The sequence below is a fragment of the Lepus europaeus genome, chromosome 9, assembly GCF_033115175.1.
Source record: "Lepus europaeus isolate LE1 chromosome 9, mLepTim1.pri, whole genome shotgun sequence".
In the NCBI taxonomy this organism is placed as follows: domain Eukaryota; kingdom Metazoa; phylum Chordata; class Mammalia; order Lagomorpha; family Leporidae; genus Lepus; species Lepus europaeus.
Genome location: NC_084835.1, coordinates 105397237 through 105420203, shown reverse-complemented (window position 1 = coordinate 105420203; position 22967 = coordinate 105397237). Strand labels below are relative to the sequence as shown.

The 22967-nt window shown below is 47.6% G+C and overlaps 1 protein-coding gene across 1 annotated transcript in view; it reads left to right on the top strand.

Annotated features, from left to right (window-relative positions):
• The window catches only part of ATP8B1 (ATPase phospholipid transporting 8B1), a 126292-nt gene that overhangs the window by 76263 nt on the left and 27062 nt on the right, over positions 1-22967 (top strand). Inside the window, exons 3-15 of the mRNA XM_062201728.1 lie at positions 1523-1620; positions 2714-2827; positions 5339-5437; positions 5551-5612; positions 9877-9949; positions 10055-10125; positions 12460-12542; positions 12662-12820; positions 12989-13077; positions 14891-15081; positions 17674-17882; positions 19492-19535; positions 20057-20213. Coding sequence (XP_062057712.1) covers positions 1523-1620; positions 2714-2827; positions 5339-5437; positions 5551-5612; positions 9877-9949; positions 10055-10125; positions 12460-12542; positions 12662-12820; positions 12989-13077; positions 14891-15081; positions 17674-17882; positions 19492-19535; positions 20057-20213 — 1449 coding nt within the window. The remainder of the gene's footprint in view (positions 1-1522; positions 1621-2713; positions 2828-5338; positions 5438-5550; positions 5613-9876; positions 9950-10054; positions 10126-12459; positions 12543-12661; positions 12821-12988; positions 13078-14890; positions 15082-17673; positions 17883-19491; positions 19536-20056; positions 20214-22967) is intronic.

The following is a 22967-nucleotide window of genomic DNA, read 5'->3' as shown; positions in this document are numbered from 1 at the left end:
GCATGATCAACAAGCACAACTGACTCCGTGGGGAGCCTCCGGGCCTTGCCTCTGCTACGGGTCATTGAGCTGCTTTCCTGATCGGCCACAGACTGTGAAGAGCAGCCCGGGCCTGGCTGGGTCACCATGGCCAGCTGTCACCGGTCTACAACAGCCTCAGAGCTAACCAGGCTCGCTCTCTTGAAGCTTGTAAAGATCTCTGGCCATGACCAGGACAAACAGCAGCTATACTTGACGCTCGCCATTGGCCGTACATTCTGCCCATAGCTCTATCTCCCCCTGGACACAGGAAGATAGCTTCGGCTGTGGGGTAAATGCATGTGGATCAAAAGGCCACCAGTGGAGGACCTGAGCAGATCCCAGGCTGTCCGAGCTGGGGTGGTACCCCAGGACACACTGGGCTTTGTGACAGGCAGCAAGGGACCAGCATGGGGCAGCCGGGAGAACTCCAGGTTGCAGTCAGCACCCAGAGCCATCACTTGGGTGATAAGAACAGAAGTGAGAAGGTGGTTGGCTGTGGGGAGATGTTGTCAGGAAGACACTGGTGAGAGGCAGCTACAGCAGGTGACATCTTCTGATACCTGGAGAAAGCCACCCCGAGGAAAACGAGACGAGAAGAGTGGTGGGTGGGAAGCGGTGGGAAGACATGTTCTGTGAGACACCTGTTGAGTAGGAACCGTTCCCCAGCGGCAGAGAAGCTGTGGACGCTGCAAAGCTCCCTGGAGCTTAAACTTGGCAGCTGACTGGGCTGAGTCCACACAGTGAGGGTGTGGGTGTGAGGTCAAGTACGTGAAGTGGACTCAGGTCCGACACCTTGGTCCTCAGGGCACAGGGGGACGAGTAAGGAAGTCATCAGGATGACCTGTTGTGTTACATGGATTCGCTGGTGCCCTGCTACTTCGATGTCGGTCATTCACTAAACGTTTCCTATGATATAAATTTTACAAACCAAGTCCGTAAGACTGAAGAGATCATTTGACTTAATGCAGCTGTGACCTTCTGAGGATTTTTGTTTAGATTTGCTCAGGTGCGGATCACTCTACCAGAATTCTCATGTTCTATGCACAGCTGGTCAAGGCCCAGCCTGTTTATTAGTTTGCTAGCACCACAGAAACAAAATAACACACTGGGTGGTTTACTGGAGGGATGCTTCGGGTATCGGATCTGGAGGCCGGAAGTCTGGGCGGACACCTTCCCAGGGCTGTGAGGGCGGGATCTTTGCCCCAGCACTCTTCTTAGCTTGTAGGTGGCCATCTTCTCCCCATGACTTCACATCATCGTCCCCCTGTCTCTGTCCACATCCCCCGTTTGTATAGGACATCAGTCAGGATGGACTAGGATCCACTCTGACGCCCGCCCTTTAACTTGAGCGCATCTGCTGTGACCATGTCTCTGAGGGTACACCCCGAGGTTTGGGGGGTTGGGACTTCAGCATATGCAACTGGAGAGGACAGAATGCAGCTCATAACAATGTACTTATTTTTCTACTCACTGACTTTTTCTTCTCTTCCTTCTTCAAAAGATTGCACGTGGCAAGTCAAAGCGAATGATCGACAGTTCCACGAGCAACCTCATTTTATGACCACGAAGTTCTTTTGTATCAAGGAGAGCAAATATGCAGTAAGTGGACTCCTAAATTATTTTTATTAAAACCAAGTGTTTTCCAGCCGCCATCGGGTTCACCACCTTTGTGCTTTTTTGCCTGCCTTGCAAGGCGTTCACTAGCCTGGGGCTGTTGGCAATCGTTGTTAGTTCTGCAAAATGAAATTTTTATTGAAGTTTAACTACACTGAAGGTGGGCAGGAGTGATTTAAAGCAGGATTTTGTACGTTAAAATTTTCCCTGTGTGTGTGCAAAGCTCCCCAAAATGCTCATGTAAGAATGAACAGTATGATACAGAAGCCTTATGCTTGAAAGTAATAAATTACAAAGAATCCCTCAGAAGTATGGGCTTCAGTGTTAATTCCCTTGAGCTACTGAAACAAGGCATGACATAAAACAACAGAAATCTACTCCATCACAGTTCAGGGGCCTGGAAATCTGAAACCAAGGTGGCAGGAGGGTTGGCTCCTCCTGGGGCCATGCCTCTCCTCCAGCCCCTGGTGGTGGCCAGCAGTCCTTGGCTTGCACACACGCCACTCCCATTTCTTCACATGGCCTCCTCCCCATGTGTGTCTGGGTCCACCTTGCCCCTCCTCCAAGGACACTAACCACTGGGTCAGGATTCGCTGGAATCCAGCACGACTTCACCTTGAGTATATCTGCAAAGGCCCTATTTCCAAACAAGGTCCCACGCACAGGTCAGGGGTTAAGAATTGACCCTGTCTTTGGGAGGACACAGTTGGACTCACAGCAATGTCTTACTGTTTCTTACATGGTAGCACTTATCCTTCCTTAAGTAAAAGTGCCCCGTCCCTGCCTTGCTTATCGTGACATCTACCTTTGCCCTGTTTTCCAAGAGGCTCTGATGGATTGAGGCACCGACAGCAGTGGCCACGTGGTCACCGCCTCATACCTGTATCTTGTGAGACTCTCCAGCAGTCACTTTGAAGATTGGATGGGATGAAGAGCTTAGAAGAAACCTTAGCGTCTTTCTGATGGACAGATTAGGTCCCTGTGCTCTGGGCCATGGGGTGTAGTGATTTTTGCAGATGTGTGGACTTCGGCATAACTGGGTGACATTGATGCGTGATGTTTTTGCTTTTTCCCACAGAATAATGCAATTAAAACATACAAGTACAACGCACTGACCTTCCTACCAATGAATTTGTTTGAGCAGTTTAAGCGAGCAGCCAATTTCTATTTCCTGATCCTTCTTATCTTACAGGTAATGTCCTTTGCTATCTTAAATCTGCCGTGAATTATGATGGCTCCCTAACATGGGAGTTGTGGACATAAGGAAGATGCACGACCTTGGAAGTGTTTCTATGGACAGTAGGGTCTGTAGGTGTGCAGGACCAGCTCAGCCAGTGTTAGATGAACAGGGAAAGGGGGAAATGGAAATAAATTCTGAGTCTATATATTTTCAACTCAATTTCATACTTGTACTGGTGTGAGTATTAAAACTGGTATTTTTGAACTGAATAAAATTGAAATCTTCAATTATATTTGTAAAATACTTGCATCATAAATTAAATCTGACTTTGATGATTTCCTTCACATTTATATTTAGATGCCTAATTTCTGCAAGAATATTGTTCATTTTTCTTGATGTTTTGGTGAGCTAGTTTTACACTGGAAAAGGCCTCCTTTTCCTGAATGTTTTTCTTATTGTGGTAAAGGGTTTACTTATCTGGAGAGTATGGCTTTCATCTGCATAGGAAACATTGCCCTAACTAGTGCTCAGGGTCCACATTTTGTACTGCTATGCAGATCAGATATGTACTGATCCGCTTTGCTCCATCAGATTCTTTTTGTTTGTTTGTTTTTTGACAGGCAGAGTTAGAGAGAGAGAGAAAGGTCTTCGTTTTTCTGTTGGTTCACTCCCCAAGTGGCCACTACGGCTGGCACATTGCTGCCGGCACGCTGCGCTGATCCGAAGCCAGGAGCCAGGTGCTTTTCCTGGACTCCCATGCGGGTGCAGGGCCTAAGCACTTGGGCCATCTTCCACTGCTCTCCCGGGCCACAGCAGAGAGCTGGACAGGAAGAGGAGCAACTGGGACAGAATCCGGCACCCCAACTGGGACTAGAACACGTGTGCCGGCGCCGCAGGCGGAGGATTAGCCTAGTGAGCCGAGGCACCAGCCCCATCAGATTCTTTACATTAAGCATAGGATTTGGAAGATAGACCCACCTGCAGGTATTCACTCCCTAAGGCTCTCTGTGTGTCTGGGTGGGGATGGAGGATATCTGGAGTGGTGGAGGGAAGTGGGAGAGAAGACACTGGACAGCAGACACTCAACGGCCTTGGTAACATTCAAGACCTGCAGTTCCAACACCTGCACCCCGCGTCAGAGTACCTCGCTTTGATTCCCGTCTCCAACTCCTGACTCCAGCGTGCTGCTAATGTAGACTCTAGGAGGCAGCAGTGATGGCCCCCATGTAGGGTTCCTGCCACACATATAGGAAAACTGGCCCAATCCCAACCATTGTGGGCATTTTGGGAGTGAGCCAACAGATCGGGAGCGTTCTCTCTCTCTCTTTCTCTCTCTCTCTTTCTCTCTCTCTCTCTCTTTCTTTGTCAAATTTTTTTTTTAGAAAAAAACTCCCTGCTGACTTGACAGTAGAGGATGGTCCTGTCACCAGCAGGGGCATTTTGACGGGCATGTGGGGATTATGAAGTACTGCTGAGAGGTGCATGGGCTCCTTGTCCCTTACTTCCACATAGCCACAGTGTTGTGGGCAGTGATCTGTCTGTCCCCTAACAGCATCACAATTCTCTTCTCATAAGATGTGACAATCCAAATCCGGGTCGTAGTGATGACCCCAGGCAGTCCTTGGCCTGAATTATCATTTCACTTAATTCTTGTGCCCTACGAGGTAGGTAGTAGGAAGCACTACATACCTTCCATTCTGCAGAGAAGAACTGAGGCCCAGTGAGGGGCCATGCCTTGGGTAAAGTCACAGCACCTGTAGGTGGTAGAGCTAGGCAAGACTTGCATCCAGGAGTTTGATTCCAAAACCTATCATTTAGCCACTACGTTATGTGACGAGGTGATTGGTCAGAATGGTTACATGAGATCTTTATTAAACTTCCCATTCAATTTATTAAATTTCCCATTCCAATCGGGAGGCTGTCTTGATAGAGCTGAGGCTTCCCGTAGGACCAGCCCCTTTCTTGGCTGTGCCAATAGCAATGCCCCCATAGGAAGCACCTTCTTCCAATGCCCCCAAGATGCCCTACCTGACTGCTAACTTTCAGAGGCAGTCACTGCCTACTGCCGGCCTTGCCTCCATCGTGGGACCCCCAGAAACCACTGGCTGAGCCACCCACAGTGTAGAGCCCACTGCAGATGCCCTGCAGAGAAGTTAAAGGATTAATCCCCCCTCAGCTAGTCTCAGCTAATGATGATTGTCACAAAGAGCTTAGAACAGTTCTCTTTTCAGGTATCATGTCGCAAAGCCACCTTGGTGTGGAGGTTGTAATGAGACAGTTTCAGGAGCCACCGTCCTCTGGGCTGTGTTCCAGGTGGCCGGAAGCTAGACAGAGACACCAGGAGGAGGTTGATTGTGTGCTTAAATGCCTTTTCCTTCAGGACCTGCGGGCTGTAGACTTGATGGTGGGTTAGACTTAGAATGAACGAGTTTAAGTAAACAGCTGTAGACACACACATATATATATATATATATATATATATATATATATATATATATATATGAGCCTTTTTCTTTCTCTTAGGCAATTCCTCAAATCTCTACCCTGGCATGGTATACCACACTCGTGCCCCTGCTTCTGGTGCTGGGCATCACGGCAATCAAAGACCTGGTGGACGATGTGGTAAGGATTTCGCATGTCACTTCCTACGCACGACGTGGAGCTTGCTTTAGGTTGGCATCAATGTCTTACACAGCAAGATAAGTAAACAGCATCTCCTCATCTCCTTTCTAAAGGCTCGCCATAAAATGGATAAGGAGATCAACAATCGGACGTGTGAAGTCATTAAGGATGGCAGGTACTGTGCCTTTAATCTGTAAGTCAAGTACAGGGAAATAGGTATATTGCAGAAATGTCTAGAAACATACGGAGAGACAACTGTTAGAAGTCTACCAGTAAGTAGACTTTACCAAGGGTCTCCGTGCAGAGACAGTGCCTCCCCTTGGTGGTCCTGATGCCCTACCCACATTGGATGCTAGCTGGTTGCCTGATTGCACTCTGTGTATCAGCACATCTGACGTCTACACGACACCCATCACCCTCTAATGTGCCACTCTTATCTTTGCCATCCCCAAACTTAGCCTCCTCAGAGCTTTGCTGTGGTCTTATCTGCAGTTTTGCCTTCTACGGTTTCAGTTACTCATGATCAAGTCTGGTCCAAAAATATTCAAGGGAATATTCCAGAATTCATTCATAATTTTAACCTGGGTGCCATTGTCAGTAGCGTGATGAACACTCGCTCTGTCCCTCTCCACCCCATGAGTAAAGTGACTCATCCCTTTTTTCATGTATCCACTGTCTACACTACCCACCCATTAGTCATGTATCCACTGTCTACACTACCCACCCATTAGTCATTCCGTGACTAGCTTGCTTACCAGGTGAACTGTCCTGGAATCAGAGTTCTTGTGCTCCAGTTGCCCTAATTTTGCTCATCGGTGGCCCCAAGGCACGAGAGTAGTGATAGAGGCAACTCATGTGTGAGAAAGAGAACCTGTGGAGGACTTCCACGGGGGTTATCGCCCATCAACCCAAGAGCGGTGAAGACAGTACAAAAAGATATTTTCAGAGAGAGACCATATTCACATAACCTGTATTAGAGTGTATTATTAAAATTGTTCTATTATTATTGGTTATTAGTAGTCTCCTACTGTGCCGAATTTATAAATTAAGCTTTTTCGTAGATATGTATGTGTATGACAGACCCAAAAATACAGTGTTTGGTCCTGTGTTTCCAGGCATCCATGGGGGTCTTGGGGTGTCTCTCTATGGATTGGGGGGCTACTCTATGTTTAGACACTCTCCCCAGTCCTCTAGCTTTTCCCTGCATTTTCAGAGGAATTTTTTCTCTCTTTTTTTTTTTTTTAAGATTTATTTATTTGAAAGTCAGAGTTACAGAGAGAGAGGACAGGCAGAGAGGGAGAGGTCTTCCATCCGCTGGTTCACTCCCCAATTGGCCACAACAGCCGGAGCTGTGCCAATCTGAAGCCAGGAGCCAGGAGCGTCTTCTGGGTCTTTCCATGCAGGTTCAGGGGCCCAAACACTTGGGCCAACTTTGGCTGCTTTCCCAGGCCATAGTAGAGAGCTGGATCAGAAGTGGAGCAGCCAGGACTCGAACTGGAGCCCATATGGGATGCTGGCACTATAGGTGGCAGCTTTACCTGCTATGCCACAGCACTGGCCCCTCTCATCTTTTTTATTTTGATGTGAATTTTATTAGAATCATCTGTGTGGGTGTCTCACGGGCACTATTCTGCCTTCCACATGCAGAAAATGCTTAACTAATGTGTGTGAAATTAATGTCAATTGTGAGCCAAGTACCAGCTCAACCATCAGTAATGAGTGGGTTTTTTAGCAAAAGCTTCAAGGTCGAATTGCAAACCCAGGTGCTAAAAATGACTAAAACCCAATTCAAACACTTTTAAAATGTCAACACAGAGGAAAATAACCTGATTTACAGTCACACTTCCCCGATTGTCTAATGCATAAATAGATGGCACCAACCTATAAATACCTATTTGCAAGGCTTCTTCCCTTTCAGGTGAATGGCTTCTATTCCAGAGGCCACCTTTCCTCTCATTTACTCAACACTGTGACAGGTGGTGGGAGGCTCGGATTAGCCTCCAAGTGGCTGACCTAACCAGAGAAGACTGGTTTGAGTTGCCTTGGATTTGGGAGTTGGGGTCCATGTCCCACACGGCTGTGGCCCCAGCAACCCCTATGGTGGATCAGACCGTAGAGCTTGGCCATCAGTGGGACAGGACACAGAGGACCTTCTCAGGGATGTAGGAATGTCACAGTATCCCAAAAAGCTATGACAAGAAGGGGTTGACTCATCCATTTGCAATGTGAAACTCACACACAAATTCCTAATGCACAACTTTAGAGGTACTGAAATGTAAAACAGCTACAATGTCTTTTATTGAAAAAATAAGCCAATTTTTTTTAATCCTGGGGTTCAGAGTTGTGTGCTAAATTCTCATAGGAGAAACTGGAGCACAAGCAGATATTTCAAGTGCATTTTAAATCTCTTTTGTTCATAAATGAATGAGAGACAACCGGTCAGGGCACCGATCCTGTCCCGGTTGCCCCTCTTCCAGGCCAGCTCTCTGCTGTGGCCAGGGAGTGCAGTGGAGGATGACCCAAGTGCTTGGGCTCTGCACCCCATGGGAGACCAGGAGAAGCACCTGGCTCCTGCCATCGGAACAGCGCGGTGCGCCGGCTAAAGCGCGCTACCATGGCAGCCATTGGAGGGTGAACCAACGGCAAAAGGAAGACCTTTCTCTCTGTCTCTCTCTCACTGTCCACTCTGCCTGTCAAAAAAAAAAAAAAAAAAACCATTTTAGTGCAAAAAAATTGAGATTCATAGTTTTTTTCATAACATGCATTTTCTATGAACGTTTTGAGGACCCTACAATGCATGCATTTCAAATTTTTTGCGCTAAAATAAACCTATATTTTTGTTTAGATTTTATTTATTTATTTGAAAGTCAGAGTTAGAGATGGAAGGAGAGACACAGAGATAGGTCTTCCATTTGCTGGTTCACTCCCCAGATGGCTGCAATGGCCAGAGCTGGGCCAGGCTGAAGCCAGGAGCCGGTCAGAACAGAACAGTGAACTTGAACCACAGGCCAACTCCCCAGTTCATGGGACTTCCTGAGTGGGTGTTTGTGGAGCTTATCAAAGGCCGTCCTTGGGAGCGTGTGTCCCTGCCTGCCCCTGCATGTCCAGCACAGTGGTGAGCCATGCCACTTACCAGGGCTGAGCCTGCCACGTCCTTCCCAAATAAAATTATCTTTTTTATAAAAAAAAGAATTAATTTATTTATTTGGAATTTAGAGAGAAAGGCAGATTTTCCATCTGCTGATTCACTCCCCAAATGGCCTTAATGGCCAGAGCTGTATCTATCCAAAGGCCAGAGCCAGGAGCTTCTTCCAGGTCTCTTACATGGGTGCAGGGGCACTAGCTCTTGGGCCATCCTCCACTGCTCTCTCAGGCACATTATCAGGGAGCTGGACCCGAAGAGGAGCAACTGAGACACGAACCAGCGCCTTTATGGGGTGCTGGCGCTGTAGGAGGCAGCTTTACTGGGTAAATCACAGCACTGGCCCCAGTAAACATCTTTTAATTCTGTTTTCTGTAAACTTTTTGAAGTGTTCTCATATTGTGTGTCAATTGGGAAAAAAAAATCTTTTTAAATATCATCACTGTCATTGTTGCTAAGGAATTATGATTCTTTTTTTAAAAGATAATTTATTTGAAAATCAGAATTACAAAGAGAGAGAAGGAGAGGCAGAGAGAGAGAGAGAGAGGTCTTCCATCCGCTGGTCCACTCCCCAATTTGCTGCAATAGCTGGAACTGCGTTGATCCAAAGCCAGGAGCCAGGAGTTTCTTCCTGGTCTCCCACGTGGCCCAAGCACTTGGGTTATCTTCTACTGCTTTCCCAGGCCATAGCAGAGAGCTGGATGGGAAGTGGACCAGCTGGGACTTGAACTGGTGCCCATGTGAGATGCTGGCACTGCAGGTGGTGGCTTTACCCACTATGCCACAGTGCCGGGCCCAGAAATTATGATTCTTATAACCACTTAATAAAGTTCCATTATTAAAAGGGAAAACAGTGAACTTAAAGCAAAATTTTCCCTGTGACTTACACATTTTCCAGAATCTTTGACATCCAGAAAGAACAATCATTCTCTGACCTGTAACTTAGAAAAACATTCAAGGGGTGCGCATTGTAGGTTAAAGCACAGCTTAACCTACTCCCATATTGGAGTGCCTGGTTTGAGTCCCAGCTACTCCACTTCCAATTCAACTTCCTACTAATGTAGGTGATGGCTCAAGCATTCGATCTTCTGCCACCCACATGGGAGACCTGGATGCAGTTCAGGGCTCCTGGTTTCAGCTTGGCCCAGCCTTGGCTGCTGCAGGCATTTGGGGAGTGAGCCAGAAAACCGAATCAGTCAATCTGTGTGTGTGTGTGTGTGTGACTCCACCTTTCAAGTAGATGAAAATAAATAAATGCTTTTAAAAACCCAACAATATTATTACTTGTAATACTTAGGTTCAAAGTTGCCAAGTGGAAAGATATTCAAGTTGGAGACGTCATCCGCCTGAAAAAGAATGATTTTGTTCCCGTAAGTGAACAAGCGCCACCTCTTCCACTCCTCGTCCTCCCCCTGGCCCAGTGCCCGGCTGGCCCCAGGGGTCTCTGTGTTACTGGTGTGTTCTGTCTTGCACAGGCTGACATTCTGCTGCTGTCCAGCTCTGAGCCCAACAGCCTCTGCTATGTGGAAACGGCGGAACTGGACGGGTGAGTGTGTCTCTGAGAGCCCGTTTTAAAGCCGGCCTTTGTAGGAGCATTCATGACGTTGAAATCTGCTCACTCCGGACAAGAAGCCCTGAGATGCGGCCTTGCCTCTGCCCCCTGGCGGCTGCCCAGCGGTGTCGGGGTAACCTACTTCCCCTTCCATCACAGGGAGCTTTTAAACTTGCCTTTCTGCACTTCTCTGGGAAGGTGCAAGATCAGTCAGGAGGGTGTAGGCTGGAGCCTGCTCCAAACCACTTGGAATGACTACAAAGCAGCAATAATGACTGACGATTCTATTGTCTGCTTCACAGAACAGAACAGGGTTTCAGGTCTTTGCCAGTAGGCAATTTTAAATTGTTTCTTTGTTGATTTTGGTTATTATGCTACCAGCAAAGAGAGGATAAGATTCTGGTTTTGACCAGTTCTCAACACATCTATTGAGTGCTTGTGAAATGGTAGACCCTTTACGTGTTAGTTTATTTAAATCTTCTCAAAACATCATGCAGCAAGTGTTGTTTCCACCTCAACATGGCCCAGGAGGAGAGGGCGCCCTGGCAGGTGCAGCTGCCTGCCCACGATCCCCAGTAAGAGGCGGGCAGGACGCTGCCCCCTGTTCTGCTTCCTGCCCTCCACACGTGCACCTGCTGCTTGGCAGACAGCTGAAACCATGTGGGTGAAAGCAAGGTCTTTCCTGCCCAGGGATCCACCTGCTGATGACTTGATCCCAAGTCTAAAACAGCTGTCATTGCCATCAGAGAGACAGTCCGTGGCTTCACAAAGATAGGAAACCCTCACATGCCTGTCAGAACTCCCCAGGTCATGGGACTTCCCGGGTGGGTGTTTGTGCAGCCTGTCAGAGGCCGTCCTTGGGAGCGTGTGTCCCTGCCTGCCCCTGCATGTCCAGCACAGGGGCCGAGCCATGCCACTTACCAGGGCTGAGGCTGCCACTTCCTTCCCAAATAGTCATCTTTAAAAAAAAAAAAAAAAAAAAGATTATAAGACAGAGTTGCAGCGAGAGAGACAGATCTTCCATCTGCTGATTCACTCCCCAAATGGCCACAATGGCCAGAGCTGGGCCAACCCAAAGCCAGAAGCCAGGAGCTTCTTGCAGGTCTCCCACATGGGTACAGGGGCCCAAGGACTTGGGCCATCTTGTGCTGCTTTCTCAGGTGCATTAGCAAGGAGCTAGATTGGAAGCGGAGCAACTGGGACACAACTGGCACCTATATTGGATGCCAGTGCTGCGGGCTGCAGCTTTTCCTGCTACACCACAGTGCCAGTCCCATAAAATTATCTTTCAGACCTGAGATCCTGTTGTTTGCACTGGAAAATAATAAGTTGACAGTAGGCGAAACAGAATGCCTGTAACAAACATGTCTTATAGAATCATTTTAGAGTGATTAAACATTAGTAGGTATATTTTTGGCGCGGCTCACTAGGCTAATCCTCCTCCTGTGGCACCGACATACCGGGTTCTAGTCCTGGTCGGGGCGCCAGATTCTGTCTTGGTTGCTCCTCTTCCAGGCCAGCTCTCTGCTATGGCCTGGGAAGGCAGTGGAGGATGGCCCAAGTCCTTGGGCCCTGCACCTATATGGGAGACCAGGAGAAGCACCTGGCTCCTGGCTTGGGATCAGCGCAGTGCGCCGGCTGCAGCGGCCATTGGAGGGTGAACCGACGGAAGGGAGACCTTTCTCTCTGTCTCTCTCTCACTGTCCACTCTGCCTGTCAAAAAAAAAAGAAGGTGTGTTCCCAAATAGTGGCTTGGTAGCTCCAGCTGGGATAGGGTGCCAGTGGGGGGAGGCCCGTGGGTGGCCCGTCCCTACTGTCACAGTAGTCAACAGCGGAGGGCACTGACATCTCCCAGTCAGGGATTTTTCCCTAGTTCAGGAGATAAATTCATCCAAACCTATAGTTCCAAGGAGAACGGAGTTTGAAAATAGAAAAAGCTAATTTTTTAAGACTTGAATTTCAGATATGCCTAATGTTACTTTGTGTGAGTTCCTTTATACTCCTTTTATTTAAAGTTTTATTTATTTATTAGAAAGACACACACACACGCAGAGAGAGAGAGATTTCCCATCTGCTGGTTCACTCCCTAAATGCCCACGATACCAGGGCTGAAGCCAGGAACCCAGAAGTCCATGCATAGGCCATCCCTGCTGCCTTCCGGGCACATTAGCAGGACGTTGGATCAGAAGTGGAGTCCGGACTCCATCGCAGGCACCCTTGTGGGTGTCCCAAGTGGTTGACCAGCCCACTGTGCTACAGTGCCTGCTCCTGTGTTCCAACTTAAATTCCAAAATTTGCTCATTTAATTTTTGTTTCTTCTTCCTTTAGGGAAACCAATTTAAAGTTCAAAATGGCACTTGAAATCACAGACCAGTACCTCCAAAGAGAAGATACACTGGCAACATTTGATGGTTTGTATAAAACACCCCGGCTTTGTTTTGAATTGCAGCTGTTGGATCTTGTCCCTATTTGATTAAAGCCAGAAAGATTCCATGCAATTGATTATGTGAATCGTATTTTTTTTTCAAAGGTTTTATTGAATGTGAAGAACCCAATAACCGGCTGGATAAGTTCACAGGCACGCTGTTCTGGAGAAAAACCAGTTTTCCTTTGGACGCTGATAAAATTTTGCTACGTGGCTGTGTCATCAGGAACACGGACGTTGCCCACGGATTGGTCATTTTTGCAGGTACCTTCTGATCTTCTTGGGAAATGGATCTGCCATCAGCATTTAAGCTGTAAGGGAAGGGATTGCTTTTCTGTCTTTTTTCCACTGAAACCAAAGAAAGAGCAGTTTTATTGACCTGCTGGCGAATTGATTTCCTAATTGTTATCACACTGAATTTTCCATTTTTAGGTGCTGACACCAAGATAATGAAGAATAGTGGGAAAACCAGATTTAAAAGGACTAAAATTGATTACTTGATGAACTACATGGTTTACACGGTATTTGTTTATTTTCCCTTTTGTAGATGAGAGGCTAGACTGCTGTCGCTCTAATTTTGTTGTATGTTTTCGTAATGCAAAGAGATCTTCCCTCGAAGATGGGATAGAAAAGTACTGCTCGTATTTTTCTCAGAAATGCTACAATTCATACAGGAGAATTTCTTGGAGGAAGGAAATTTCATTTGTAGGCTGTGGCCCTAGGTACTTTTGATGGCTGGAGAGAGTGACCTGGTAATAGTGGGGCTAGACTCTTGATTTGATTGATGTTAGTTTCTCATAGGGGTAGTTGTCTTAAAAGCAATTATTTTTGCCCAACATATACTGTATAAACCAAATATACAGCAAGGCTAAGAATAAGGTATATCGGGGGTCCCCGAGACCATCCCTGGGGTTCATTGAGTAGGAAAACTCATTGTACTCAGCATGTGGTCATACACACCGCTATGACTAATTCAGCCAGAGGATACAAAGCAGAATCAGCAAAAGACATGATGGGCAAGGTCCAGCAAGCGCGCAGTTCTCCTCTCCTGGTGGAGTGACACCCGTTTCCCCAGCCCGTGTGAAATGCTATCAGCCAAGGCTGCTCAGAAGGGACTCGACCCCTGGGAGCTTTCAGTGGGGGCTGGTCACATAGGCACCATCCACCTGGCAGGCACCACAATTCCAGACCCCCCAAAGGAATGCAGGTGGTCTCCTTAAGCAATGCTGTTTGCACCAAGTGAGGCACAGTGAGCCACGGTGAGCAGAGAATAAGAAATAAGGAACCAGAAACTCTCCCCAGATCTGGGTTCCCAGGAACCAGCCAAGGACGGGCCTCCCAAGCAGGTCCTATAAGGACAGTGCTGTCAGGCCAGCTGCTTTTGCTCCCACACACAGGGTGGCCCCGATTGTCTGCAGTCTCTACTTCCTAATGAAAACTGCATTTTCCAAATATTTAATTCCATTTGCATGCATTGAACCTTAGGGAATTATGGCAGTTCCAATTCCTTAATTGTGTGTATGTATTTGAAATCATATACAAGTAAGCGATTCATTTCAGAAACATCTTTTTATCCATCTGCTTTCACATTTCATGAGAATTTTATTGAACTTTGCACATTCATCTGTGGTGTGGTCGTCATGGTCGTGACTGGAATCTTTGCAAACAGCCCCTTGTCCCTCTTCTGTGCCAAATATGCACTTTTAGAATCTGTCCAGAAACTTAAATTTGTCACTGGAATTTTATTTCCAAATAGCAAATACCACTAGGACAGCTGACTTTTTTTTACTCCTTCTATAAATATTTATTCCTAATTTCCATAGCATAATACTTACCTTACTGCTTCTTTAAGGATCTTATACCTTCAGGAATAATTACCCAAATACAAGTGAAATTTCCCTGTCTTCTTTTTGGAAAGCTATTTGCATCAAACATCTTCTGTAAGCATCCCAATTGAGCATCACTAGGAATTGTTTCCTGTGAGGGTAAGGTATCCTTCCCAATAGTATGTTAGTGTCCAAAGTAAAACCAGCAGAAAAAATACCCTATTGTGTCCTAGTCCATAAGAATTTGCATGTAAGACACCACTTTCTCTTTTGAAAGATAATTTTGGGGATAATACCTTAGGTTGTGTGTGTAGGATAAATCAGTGTGATGTAGGATAAATCTGTCAATCATAGAAACTTGCAAAGCAACTATTGTTTTTATGTTAAGGTATTGTTTTTATGTTACGTATAATATTTTTACAGACCACTAAATTGTAACATGTAAAATATTGAGTAAGGATATTAGCATCTATGAAATGCATAGCTCTGAGTGTTTTATGTCTTCTAGATCTTCGTTGTTCTTATCCTGCTTTCTGCTGGTCTGGCTATCGGCCATGCCTATTGGGAAGCCCAAGTCGGCAATTATTCGTGGTATCTCTACGATGGGGAAAATGCTACGCCCTCCTACCGCGGGTTCCTGAATTTCTGGGGCTACATCATCGTGCTTAACACCATGGTGCCCATCTCCCTGTATGTCAGGTAAGGCTGCCCTCTCTCTGCACTTTTGCCTTCAGGGAAGAATGCAGTCCGTTTTACCAACTTAGCCCCTTTGTTTCTAGCAGCGACATTTCAAGAGTCATCAGGAACAAGTTAGAAGGTAATTTTCACTTCAGAATGGAAGGTAATAGAGGCACACAAGAGGAACATTGAGTAACTACCCCGTGCCAGGCACCATCTGTCCTAGTGTCTTCATAGATAAGGCTGCCAAGGTTCAGAGGTCAAAGGTCAGGTGAAGATGTAGCCTGTCGGGAAAGAACTTACTTTTCCTGTTCAGGAGGCTGCCTGCCACGCCCAGGCTGCTTGTAACTACTGTAGGGCTTCCTGGCCTCTGACTCAGGCACGGCAGGAAAGCAAGGGTCATGTCCCCTTGTTTGCAATTCTTCTTCCTTTCAGATCCAAGTTCACTGTCACTGATCACTTGGATTGCAGGCTGCCTGCTAGGAGAGGGATATTCCCCTGGGTTTGCTTCAGCAGCCACAGACAGTTCTGAGCGCCCATAAGAGTAGCCCAGAGACATGGGATCTCACACGCACACACCTGCAATTAGCAGCAGTTACTGCATTTAATTTTATTATGTGTGCGTTTGTTTAATTTTTAATTTTATTACAGGTAGTTACTTACTGTTGTTGTTTAGACAGGAGGGGAAGCCTGGGCAGACATCTGAGGCAAGCACTGCCTTTGCTCAAGGAGCCATTTACCACACTGCTTATTTTGTTAAAACTATCGATGTGTGTTGTAAAATAAACTGTACAATTTGGAGTCTTAAAAACAGAGTCAAAGGACTAATGCAATTCTCTTATTTCTCCTAGAAATGTCCTTTTATTTTGTGTTCTTTGAAAATGTTATAAATTTACTTAGGGTTTTTTTTCCTAGCTTTAAAAAAAATGATGTTCATTTTATTTGAAAGGCAGAGACATAAACAGATCTTCTGTCTACTGGTTCACTCTCCAAATGCCTCCAACAGCCAGGGCTGAGCCAGACTGGAGCCAAGAGCCAGGAGCCAGAAACTGCAGCCCGGTCTCCATGTGGGTTGCTGGAGCCCAAGCATTTGAGCCCTCACCTGGTGCCTCCTTAAGTGTGCATTAGCAGGAAGCTAGATGGGAAGCGGAGTAGCCAGGACTGGAACCAGGCACTCCACGATGGGACGGGGGCCTCCCCAGCTGTGATTTAACTCTGCACCAAGTGCCTACCCCTAAAGATCCTTGTAAAGCCTGGGTCAGATCAAGTCTGCTTTGTCACTAACCCCATAGTGACTTCTCTGTCCCATTCAGAGAAAACTCCTGGAGACCACACAGCCAGGTCCAGGATGTAGTGTGCAACCTTCTACCCTGAGCCCGGCTCCTGCACGCCCACCCCGTCCAGGTCTCCTGCCACTGCATGCCCCTCATCCCGCCCCTGCCACAGGGCCTTCAGACCTGCTCTTGTCTCTGCCCGGCACACTCTTCCCTAAGTATCCACGCGCTGCTCAGATATCACTGTATTCCCCTGGCCACTTCTGGCTCGCTCTACCTGTGTCTCAACTGTCACTGTTCCTCCTGCTGGTCTCCATCCCCCCTCCCCTGCTTTGATCTTCCATGAGACCCTCCCCCATCTGAGGTGGTACCTGTTGACTGGGTTTTCTGTTCGTGCTTGCACTCGCATGGCAGCCTCCTTCCCTGCAGAGGGTCTGTCTTGTTCAGTGACGTCTGCCACATTGTAGGCACTTGGGAAATCTCTTTGGAAGGCAGAGAGGACAAGAGTTATTTTTCCATCAGTAACTTGTGATAAAGACATCCCTGGGCCACTTAACAACTGCTAGTTGTATAAATAGCTTCCTCACAGCCGAAATATATTTAAATCCCTATAGTTATAAAGCCAAGATGATCCTTTAGGCTGTCTCCTTTTGGATAATTTATAAGATGATAAAGATTCGAGGGAAAAAAATGCTTTCTCACAGTGTGGGGGACCACGAGGCATGACTTCATTGCCCAAAGCCCCTTTGCCCTATCTGACAGCTCACGGGGTCTAGCCCCTGGGTACTGCAACTGGGGCAAAGGTAGACTCGACCATGCTGGGGGTCTCTGATGTGATGGGGAGTAGGGAGCACCACGTGGTGCTGTTTTGAATGGGAGTTCCCTGAGGAACCCAGCACTGAGCGTAAAAATTAACTGCACAGGGTGTTTTCAGGCTGCTGAGTCACCGCACCTTACGCTGTGTAACGTTTGGGCAGCTCAGATCTGTTGCTTATGGTTCTAGAGGCTGGAAGTCCCACGTGGAAGCAGCAGCAGGTGCAGTGTGTGGTGAGGGCTTGCTTGGACACTGCAGCAGTGCTGAGCGAGCTCTCTGGGGCCTGCACTCAAAAGGCACACATCCCACTCAGGTGCCACCTTCTGGACCTGGTCATTCCACAGGGCCCCACCTCAGTCCTGCTACCTGGGGGATCAGGTCTCAACTTGAACTTGGGGGAGACACGGGTGCTCAGACCATGGCAGAGGACAGCAGCTTGTCCCTGCAGGCAGAAGTGAGGCTAACACCCACTTCCAGCCACTCACATCTGAGCTCTGTCTGGAAAGGAACCCCTTCTCTTCCTAGCGTGGAAATCATTCGCCTTGGCCAGAGTCACTTCATCAACTGGGACCTGCAGATGTACTATGCTGAGAAGGACACCCCCGCCAAGGCCCGAACCACCACGCTGAACGAGCAGCTCGGGCAGATCCACTACGTCTTCTCCGACAAGACCGGGACCCTCACGCAGAACATCATGACCTTCAAGAAGTGCTGCATCAACGGACAGATCTACGGTGAGTGGACGCTGTCCCTCGCTCCCTGGGTGCCCGTGGGCGGCTGGCTGTGTGCAGGCAGCCATCGGCGGCGTCCTTCCGTGCCGAGTGCCGCTGCAGGCGGCCATTCCCCGGCGAATGCCGAAGCAGCATTGTGGGCAGCATCAAGCACCCATGCATGAGAGAGGCTCAGCTCAGAAACGGGCACGCAGCCCTCCAAATACTAAAAAGCAAATTGCCATTCGATCTAGTAACTCCCCACTTCTGGATATGCACTCTAAACAATTAAAAACAGGGACGCGGGTATTTGTGCACCCATATTGATAGCAGCATTATTCACAAAGCCATCAAGGTGGAGCAAGGGGCCGGCGCTGTGGTACAGAGGGTTAAAGCTGTGGCCTGCAGCACCGGCATCCCATTTGGGTGCCGGTTCAAGACCCGGCTGCCCTACTTCCCATCCAGCTCTCTGCTATGGCCTGGAGAAGCAGTAGAAGATGACCCAAGTCCTTGGGCCTCTGTACCCGTGTGGGAGACCTGGAAGAAGCTCCTGGCTCCTGGCTTCATATAAGCTCAGCTGTGGCCATTGTGGTCATTTGGGGAGTGAACGAGAGGATGGAAGACATTTCTCTTTTTTTTCTCTCTCTCTCTCTCTGGCTCTACTTCTCTCTGTAACTCTGTCTTTCAAATAAATAAAATAAATCTTAAAAAAAAAAGGTGGAAGCAACCCAAGTGTCCCCCAGTAGATGAATGGATAAACATTCCTGGGTAAGCACGCTCTACAGACCATGGAGTGTACATGCACTTCCCTTAAAGGCGGAAATGGACATCTGCTGCAACCCAGGTGAACCCTGAGGCATGGGGTTCGGGCAGGAGGCCAGTAACACAGACAAGTGCTCGGTGAATCCACTGATACAAAGTACTTAGTGTCGTCACATCCACAGAGGCAAAATAGGATGGTGCTGGCTGGTGGTGATGGCGCATAGCTGAGTGAGCGCACTCACCGGACACCACGGCGGTGATGGTGGTAACTTATGTTATGGGCGTTTCTCCACAGTTTTTGAAAAAGATGATTTCCATCTGAATTTTCTGAAATGTACTGTGCTTTTGTAAACAATATTGCAGCGGATGCTGTATTCAAGTAGAGTACCCTAACTTTTAAATAAAGACAATCTAATGTTTGGAAAAAAAAAAAAAAGGCAGTCATGCACCTATTGTTTCCACTTGGAGAAGACTGTAGGCTGTGGGTTCATTTGTGCGTCAGTGAGGACGCTGATGGGTGGGAGGAGGTGGCTCCCACTGGTGCTGGCCATCCCTTCTGGTTAGGGGGGGATAAAGGCAGCATTTCAAAGGCCATGACTCAGGCCCCAGAGGATAAGGCACCAGTATTTGAACGTCAGCAAACTTTCTTTAACAAGCCCAGAGTCAATATTTTAGCCTCTGCATGTAGGCTATGTATGGTCTCTGTCAAACATTCTTCCTCCCTTTCATTTACAACTCCTGAAAAATGTAAAAATGATTCTTAACTCCAGGACCATCCAAACCTGGGTCGTGACCCCCACCAGGAAAATTGAAGAGGGGGCTTCAGGACACACAACGAGACTCAATTTGTTTTCTCCTGTTTCTTCCCCAGGAGACCATCGAGATGCTTCTCAACACAGTCACAGCAAAATCGAGGTAAGTCCTTCCAGTTCAAGAATTCCTGGGGATGCTGGGGAAGTCGAGGTCTCGGCAGGCCCATGCTCCTGAGATTTCTTGGCTTCAGAAAGATCCTTGTGTCTTATAGATGGACAGACACAGTCCCTGCCGTCACACGGCCTGCTCCCTGTGTGTGTCCGTGACCACATTTCCTTCTCTTTATAAAGACACCAGTCATTGGATAAGGATCCAGCCCAGCCCAGCTTGTCCTCAGTTTACCTTGATTATACCTCCAAAAGCCCTATTTCCAAATAAGGTCACACTCGCAGGTACCAGAGTTTAGGACTTCAACAGATCTCTTGCGGACACACAATTCAATGCACCAATTGGCACCTTTTGGGTTTAAGACAGAAGAAAGCTGCTTTACTGTTAAATCAAGAAGGTCCTAAAATCCTGGTGACTTTTCTGTAATTGGCTTCAAAGAAAAGTTCACAGCAATTGCTGTGTTGGAATTATTCATTGAAAACTCACACTTTCTTCCCCTACTCCCTTTCTTTCAGCAAGTTGACTTCAGCTGGAATACATTTGCCGATGGGAAGTTTGTGTTTCACGACCATTATCTCATTGAGCAAATCCAGTCAGGCAAAGAGCCAGAAGTGCGGCAGTTCTTCTTCTTGCTTGCGGTGTGCCACACGGTCATGGTGGAGAAAACCGACGGTGAGTATCTCCCTGGTGTCTCAGCTGCTGGAGACCAGCTTTTTGCTACCAGGTGACTCACACTGCGACTCCCGTGGGGGTCAGTCATGCACATGACAAACCTTTCTCACCTTAACTCCAGCAGAGACTGGTCAGTCCCTACCACCAGACGGTTTGGCAAGGCATGATACAAGAGCTGCTAGTGATAGCTCTGATGTGTTGATCCCTTTGTAAATGAAATTTTATCATCAAAAGAAATGGCTGGCTCTTGAATTTTGATGGAAGATTCAAAATCCTTCCACCCCCTTATTCATCCACTCCATTCATTCCGTCCATGCCATCCTCCACTTCTTATTTAAGTCAACGCAGCATAAAAAACTCCTTTCTCCCTCCACCCCTGACGTTTCCTGTGGGGCGGGTAGGAAGTCTCCAGAGAAGGAAGAGGCCTGTAAACTGGACGTGCAGGAGCCACTCATGATATCTTTCAGCAAGTTTCAGTGAAACTCATTCTCTAGAGAAGACTCTAACAGTGCCATAAAGTGAGATAGCAGGGTTCCGCTTGGGGTAGATCCAGGGAGGGAACCGTTTGCAGCCAAGTGGACAAGGATAGGAAAGGGATGATACCAGGTCTTGAAGGTCAAAGTCTGTGCCTCATTGAGCAAATTTTACTTGTACAATGAGGATAACGTGCAATACTTTTAAGCAACCCAGTTTCCTTAAGTTTAGCCTTTGAGTATGGTACTGTTGTGAGAGCTAACTGGTCAACCTAGGCAAATGTCCATTAGTCTTATGGTCTCTGTTTTCTTTTTCCTACTGGAATATCATGGGAAGAGCCCTGGACTTCGTGCTGGAGGTGAGCCAGCCCAGTTGTCTGAGTGTTGCAGGCAGGAGAGTGGATGTTCTGTCTCTTCCAGCCTCTGTCCTACCATCAGCTGAGGCAAAGAGAGATGCATCCTGGGAATCATCCTGGGATGAGTCATTTGCTGTAGTCACTAAGAATGGAAGCAAGTTGGGGCTGGTGCTGTGGCGTAGCAGGTAAAGCCGCTGCCTGCAGTGCCGGCATCCCATATGAGCACCGGTTCAAGTCCCAGCTGCTCTTCTTATGGTCCATCTCTCTGCCATGGCCTGGGAAAGCTGAAGATAGCCCAGGTGTTTAGGCCCCTGCACCTGCGTGGGAGACCTGGAAGAAGCCCCTGGCTCTTGGCTTCGGATCAACCCAGCTCTGGTTGATGCAGCCAGCGGATGGAAGATTTGTCTCTCTCCCTCTGACTCTGCCTCTCTGTAACTCTACCTTTCAAATAAATAAATCTTAAAAAAAAAAAAATAGAATGGAAGCAAGCTGGGTTTCTAGGTGCAGAAGGCTAGAGGAGAAAGCGGTTCTGGCATTAATCCAAAAAGGACTTTGAAAAGGTCCCTTGGAAACGACCTTTTGGGGGCCCACACCTCTGCATTTTATGGATAGGAAATAGACCTGGAAGGCACCTGCGCAGGCTCAGCCAGCAGTGTCAGTCTTCCCCCATGCTGCTGCCCGTTTGCTCTTGTTTTCTCTCTTGTATAAGAAAATGGGGATTGGCTAGTGTTCATTAAGCCAACATAGGTTGGCATGAACAACTGAGGTCTCAGCATGTTGTGTGGCGGAGTGTTGAGGACGCCTAGAGGCCACGTGTGGAGAGGCTGCAGGAGCTTTTTGTTACTTTGTAATGAATTGGTGAGGTTCAGTGGCTTGCAACACCTGCTTATTAGCTCATAGTTGCCTAGATCAGAGTCTGAGCATGGTGTGGCTCCTCAGCATCTCCCTAAAATCAGGTTGGGCCACGTTCTCATCTGGGGCTCGCTGCCCTCTTCGGAGCTCATGGAGTTGTGGGACTGAGGCCCCCCCAATTCCTTATTCGCTGTCAGTGAGGCTTGCTGTCCATTCTCAGTGGTCACCCTCAATCCTTGCCAATTCGTGTCTTCCATCTTCAAAGCCAGCAGTAGAGAATCTTACTTAAATTGAACGCCTTTCAGAGAACACTACTGTCTCTTTTAAGGGCTCACCTAGTTAGGTCAGGCCCACCTGGATCATCTGCTGATTGTCAGGTCAACTGGCTAGGACCTGAATTGCATCTGCAAAATCCCATTGTAGTAGCACCTAGTGCTTGGTGGAGTACCTGGGACATGAGAGTACACAATGGGCAAGAACCTTGGGACCATGTAGACTTGTGCTTCTGAGGCCATGGAGCAGAGTGGAGAGGCTTAGAAGCCTTTGTTACTGGGGCTGTTACTCAGTGATCAGAGAGCCTGTTTCAGGAGGCATGAGCATCACCCTGTGTGCAAAAGCCCAAAGCTGGACCCATGCAAGGGCTCAGGGCATGGATTGGGGTGGGACAGGGAGGTGTCTTTGGCAAGGATGAGAAAGCCACAGGTATGGGAGACATTTGGTAAAGGACTTGAAGGGCTGGGACAAGTGCAAAGTCTGAAATTGACTTCTTGAGTCAAGACCGGTGCCTGGAAGAGGTGGGGAGCCCTTGTCAGACAGAGGAAGCCAGGGAGGAAGAATGCGAAGTGGCATTTGCAGTCTGAGCACCTTTTTGTTTCGTGCCAGTTCCATGAGCCACAGGTTGGTCTGTAAAAGAGAAAAACTCCTTCTGGTCATGGGAAGTAAAGCATTTTTTTCTTTTCCTTTCCTTTATTTTTTTTTTTTAAGATTTTATTTATTTGAGAGGCAGAGTTACAGAGAGAGGGAAAGACAGAGAGGTCTTCTATCTGCTGGTTCACTCCCCAGATGGTTGCAAC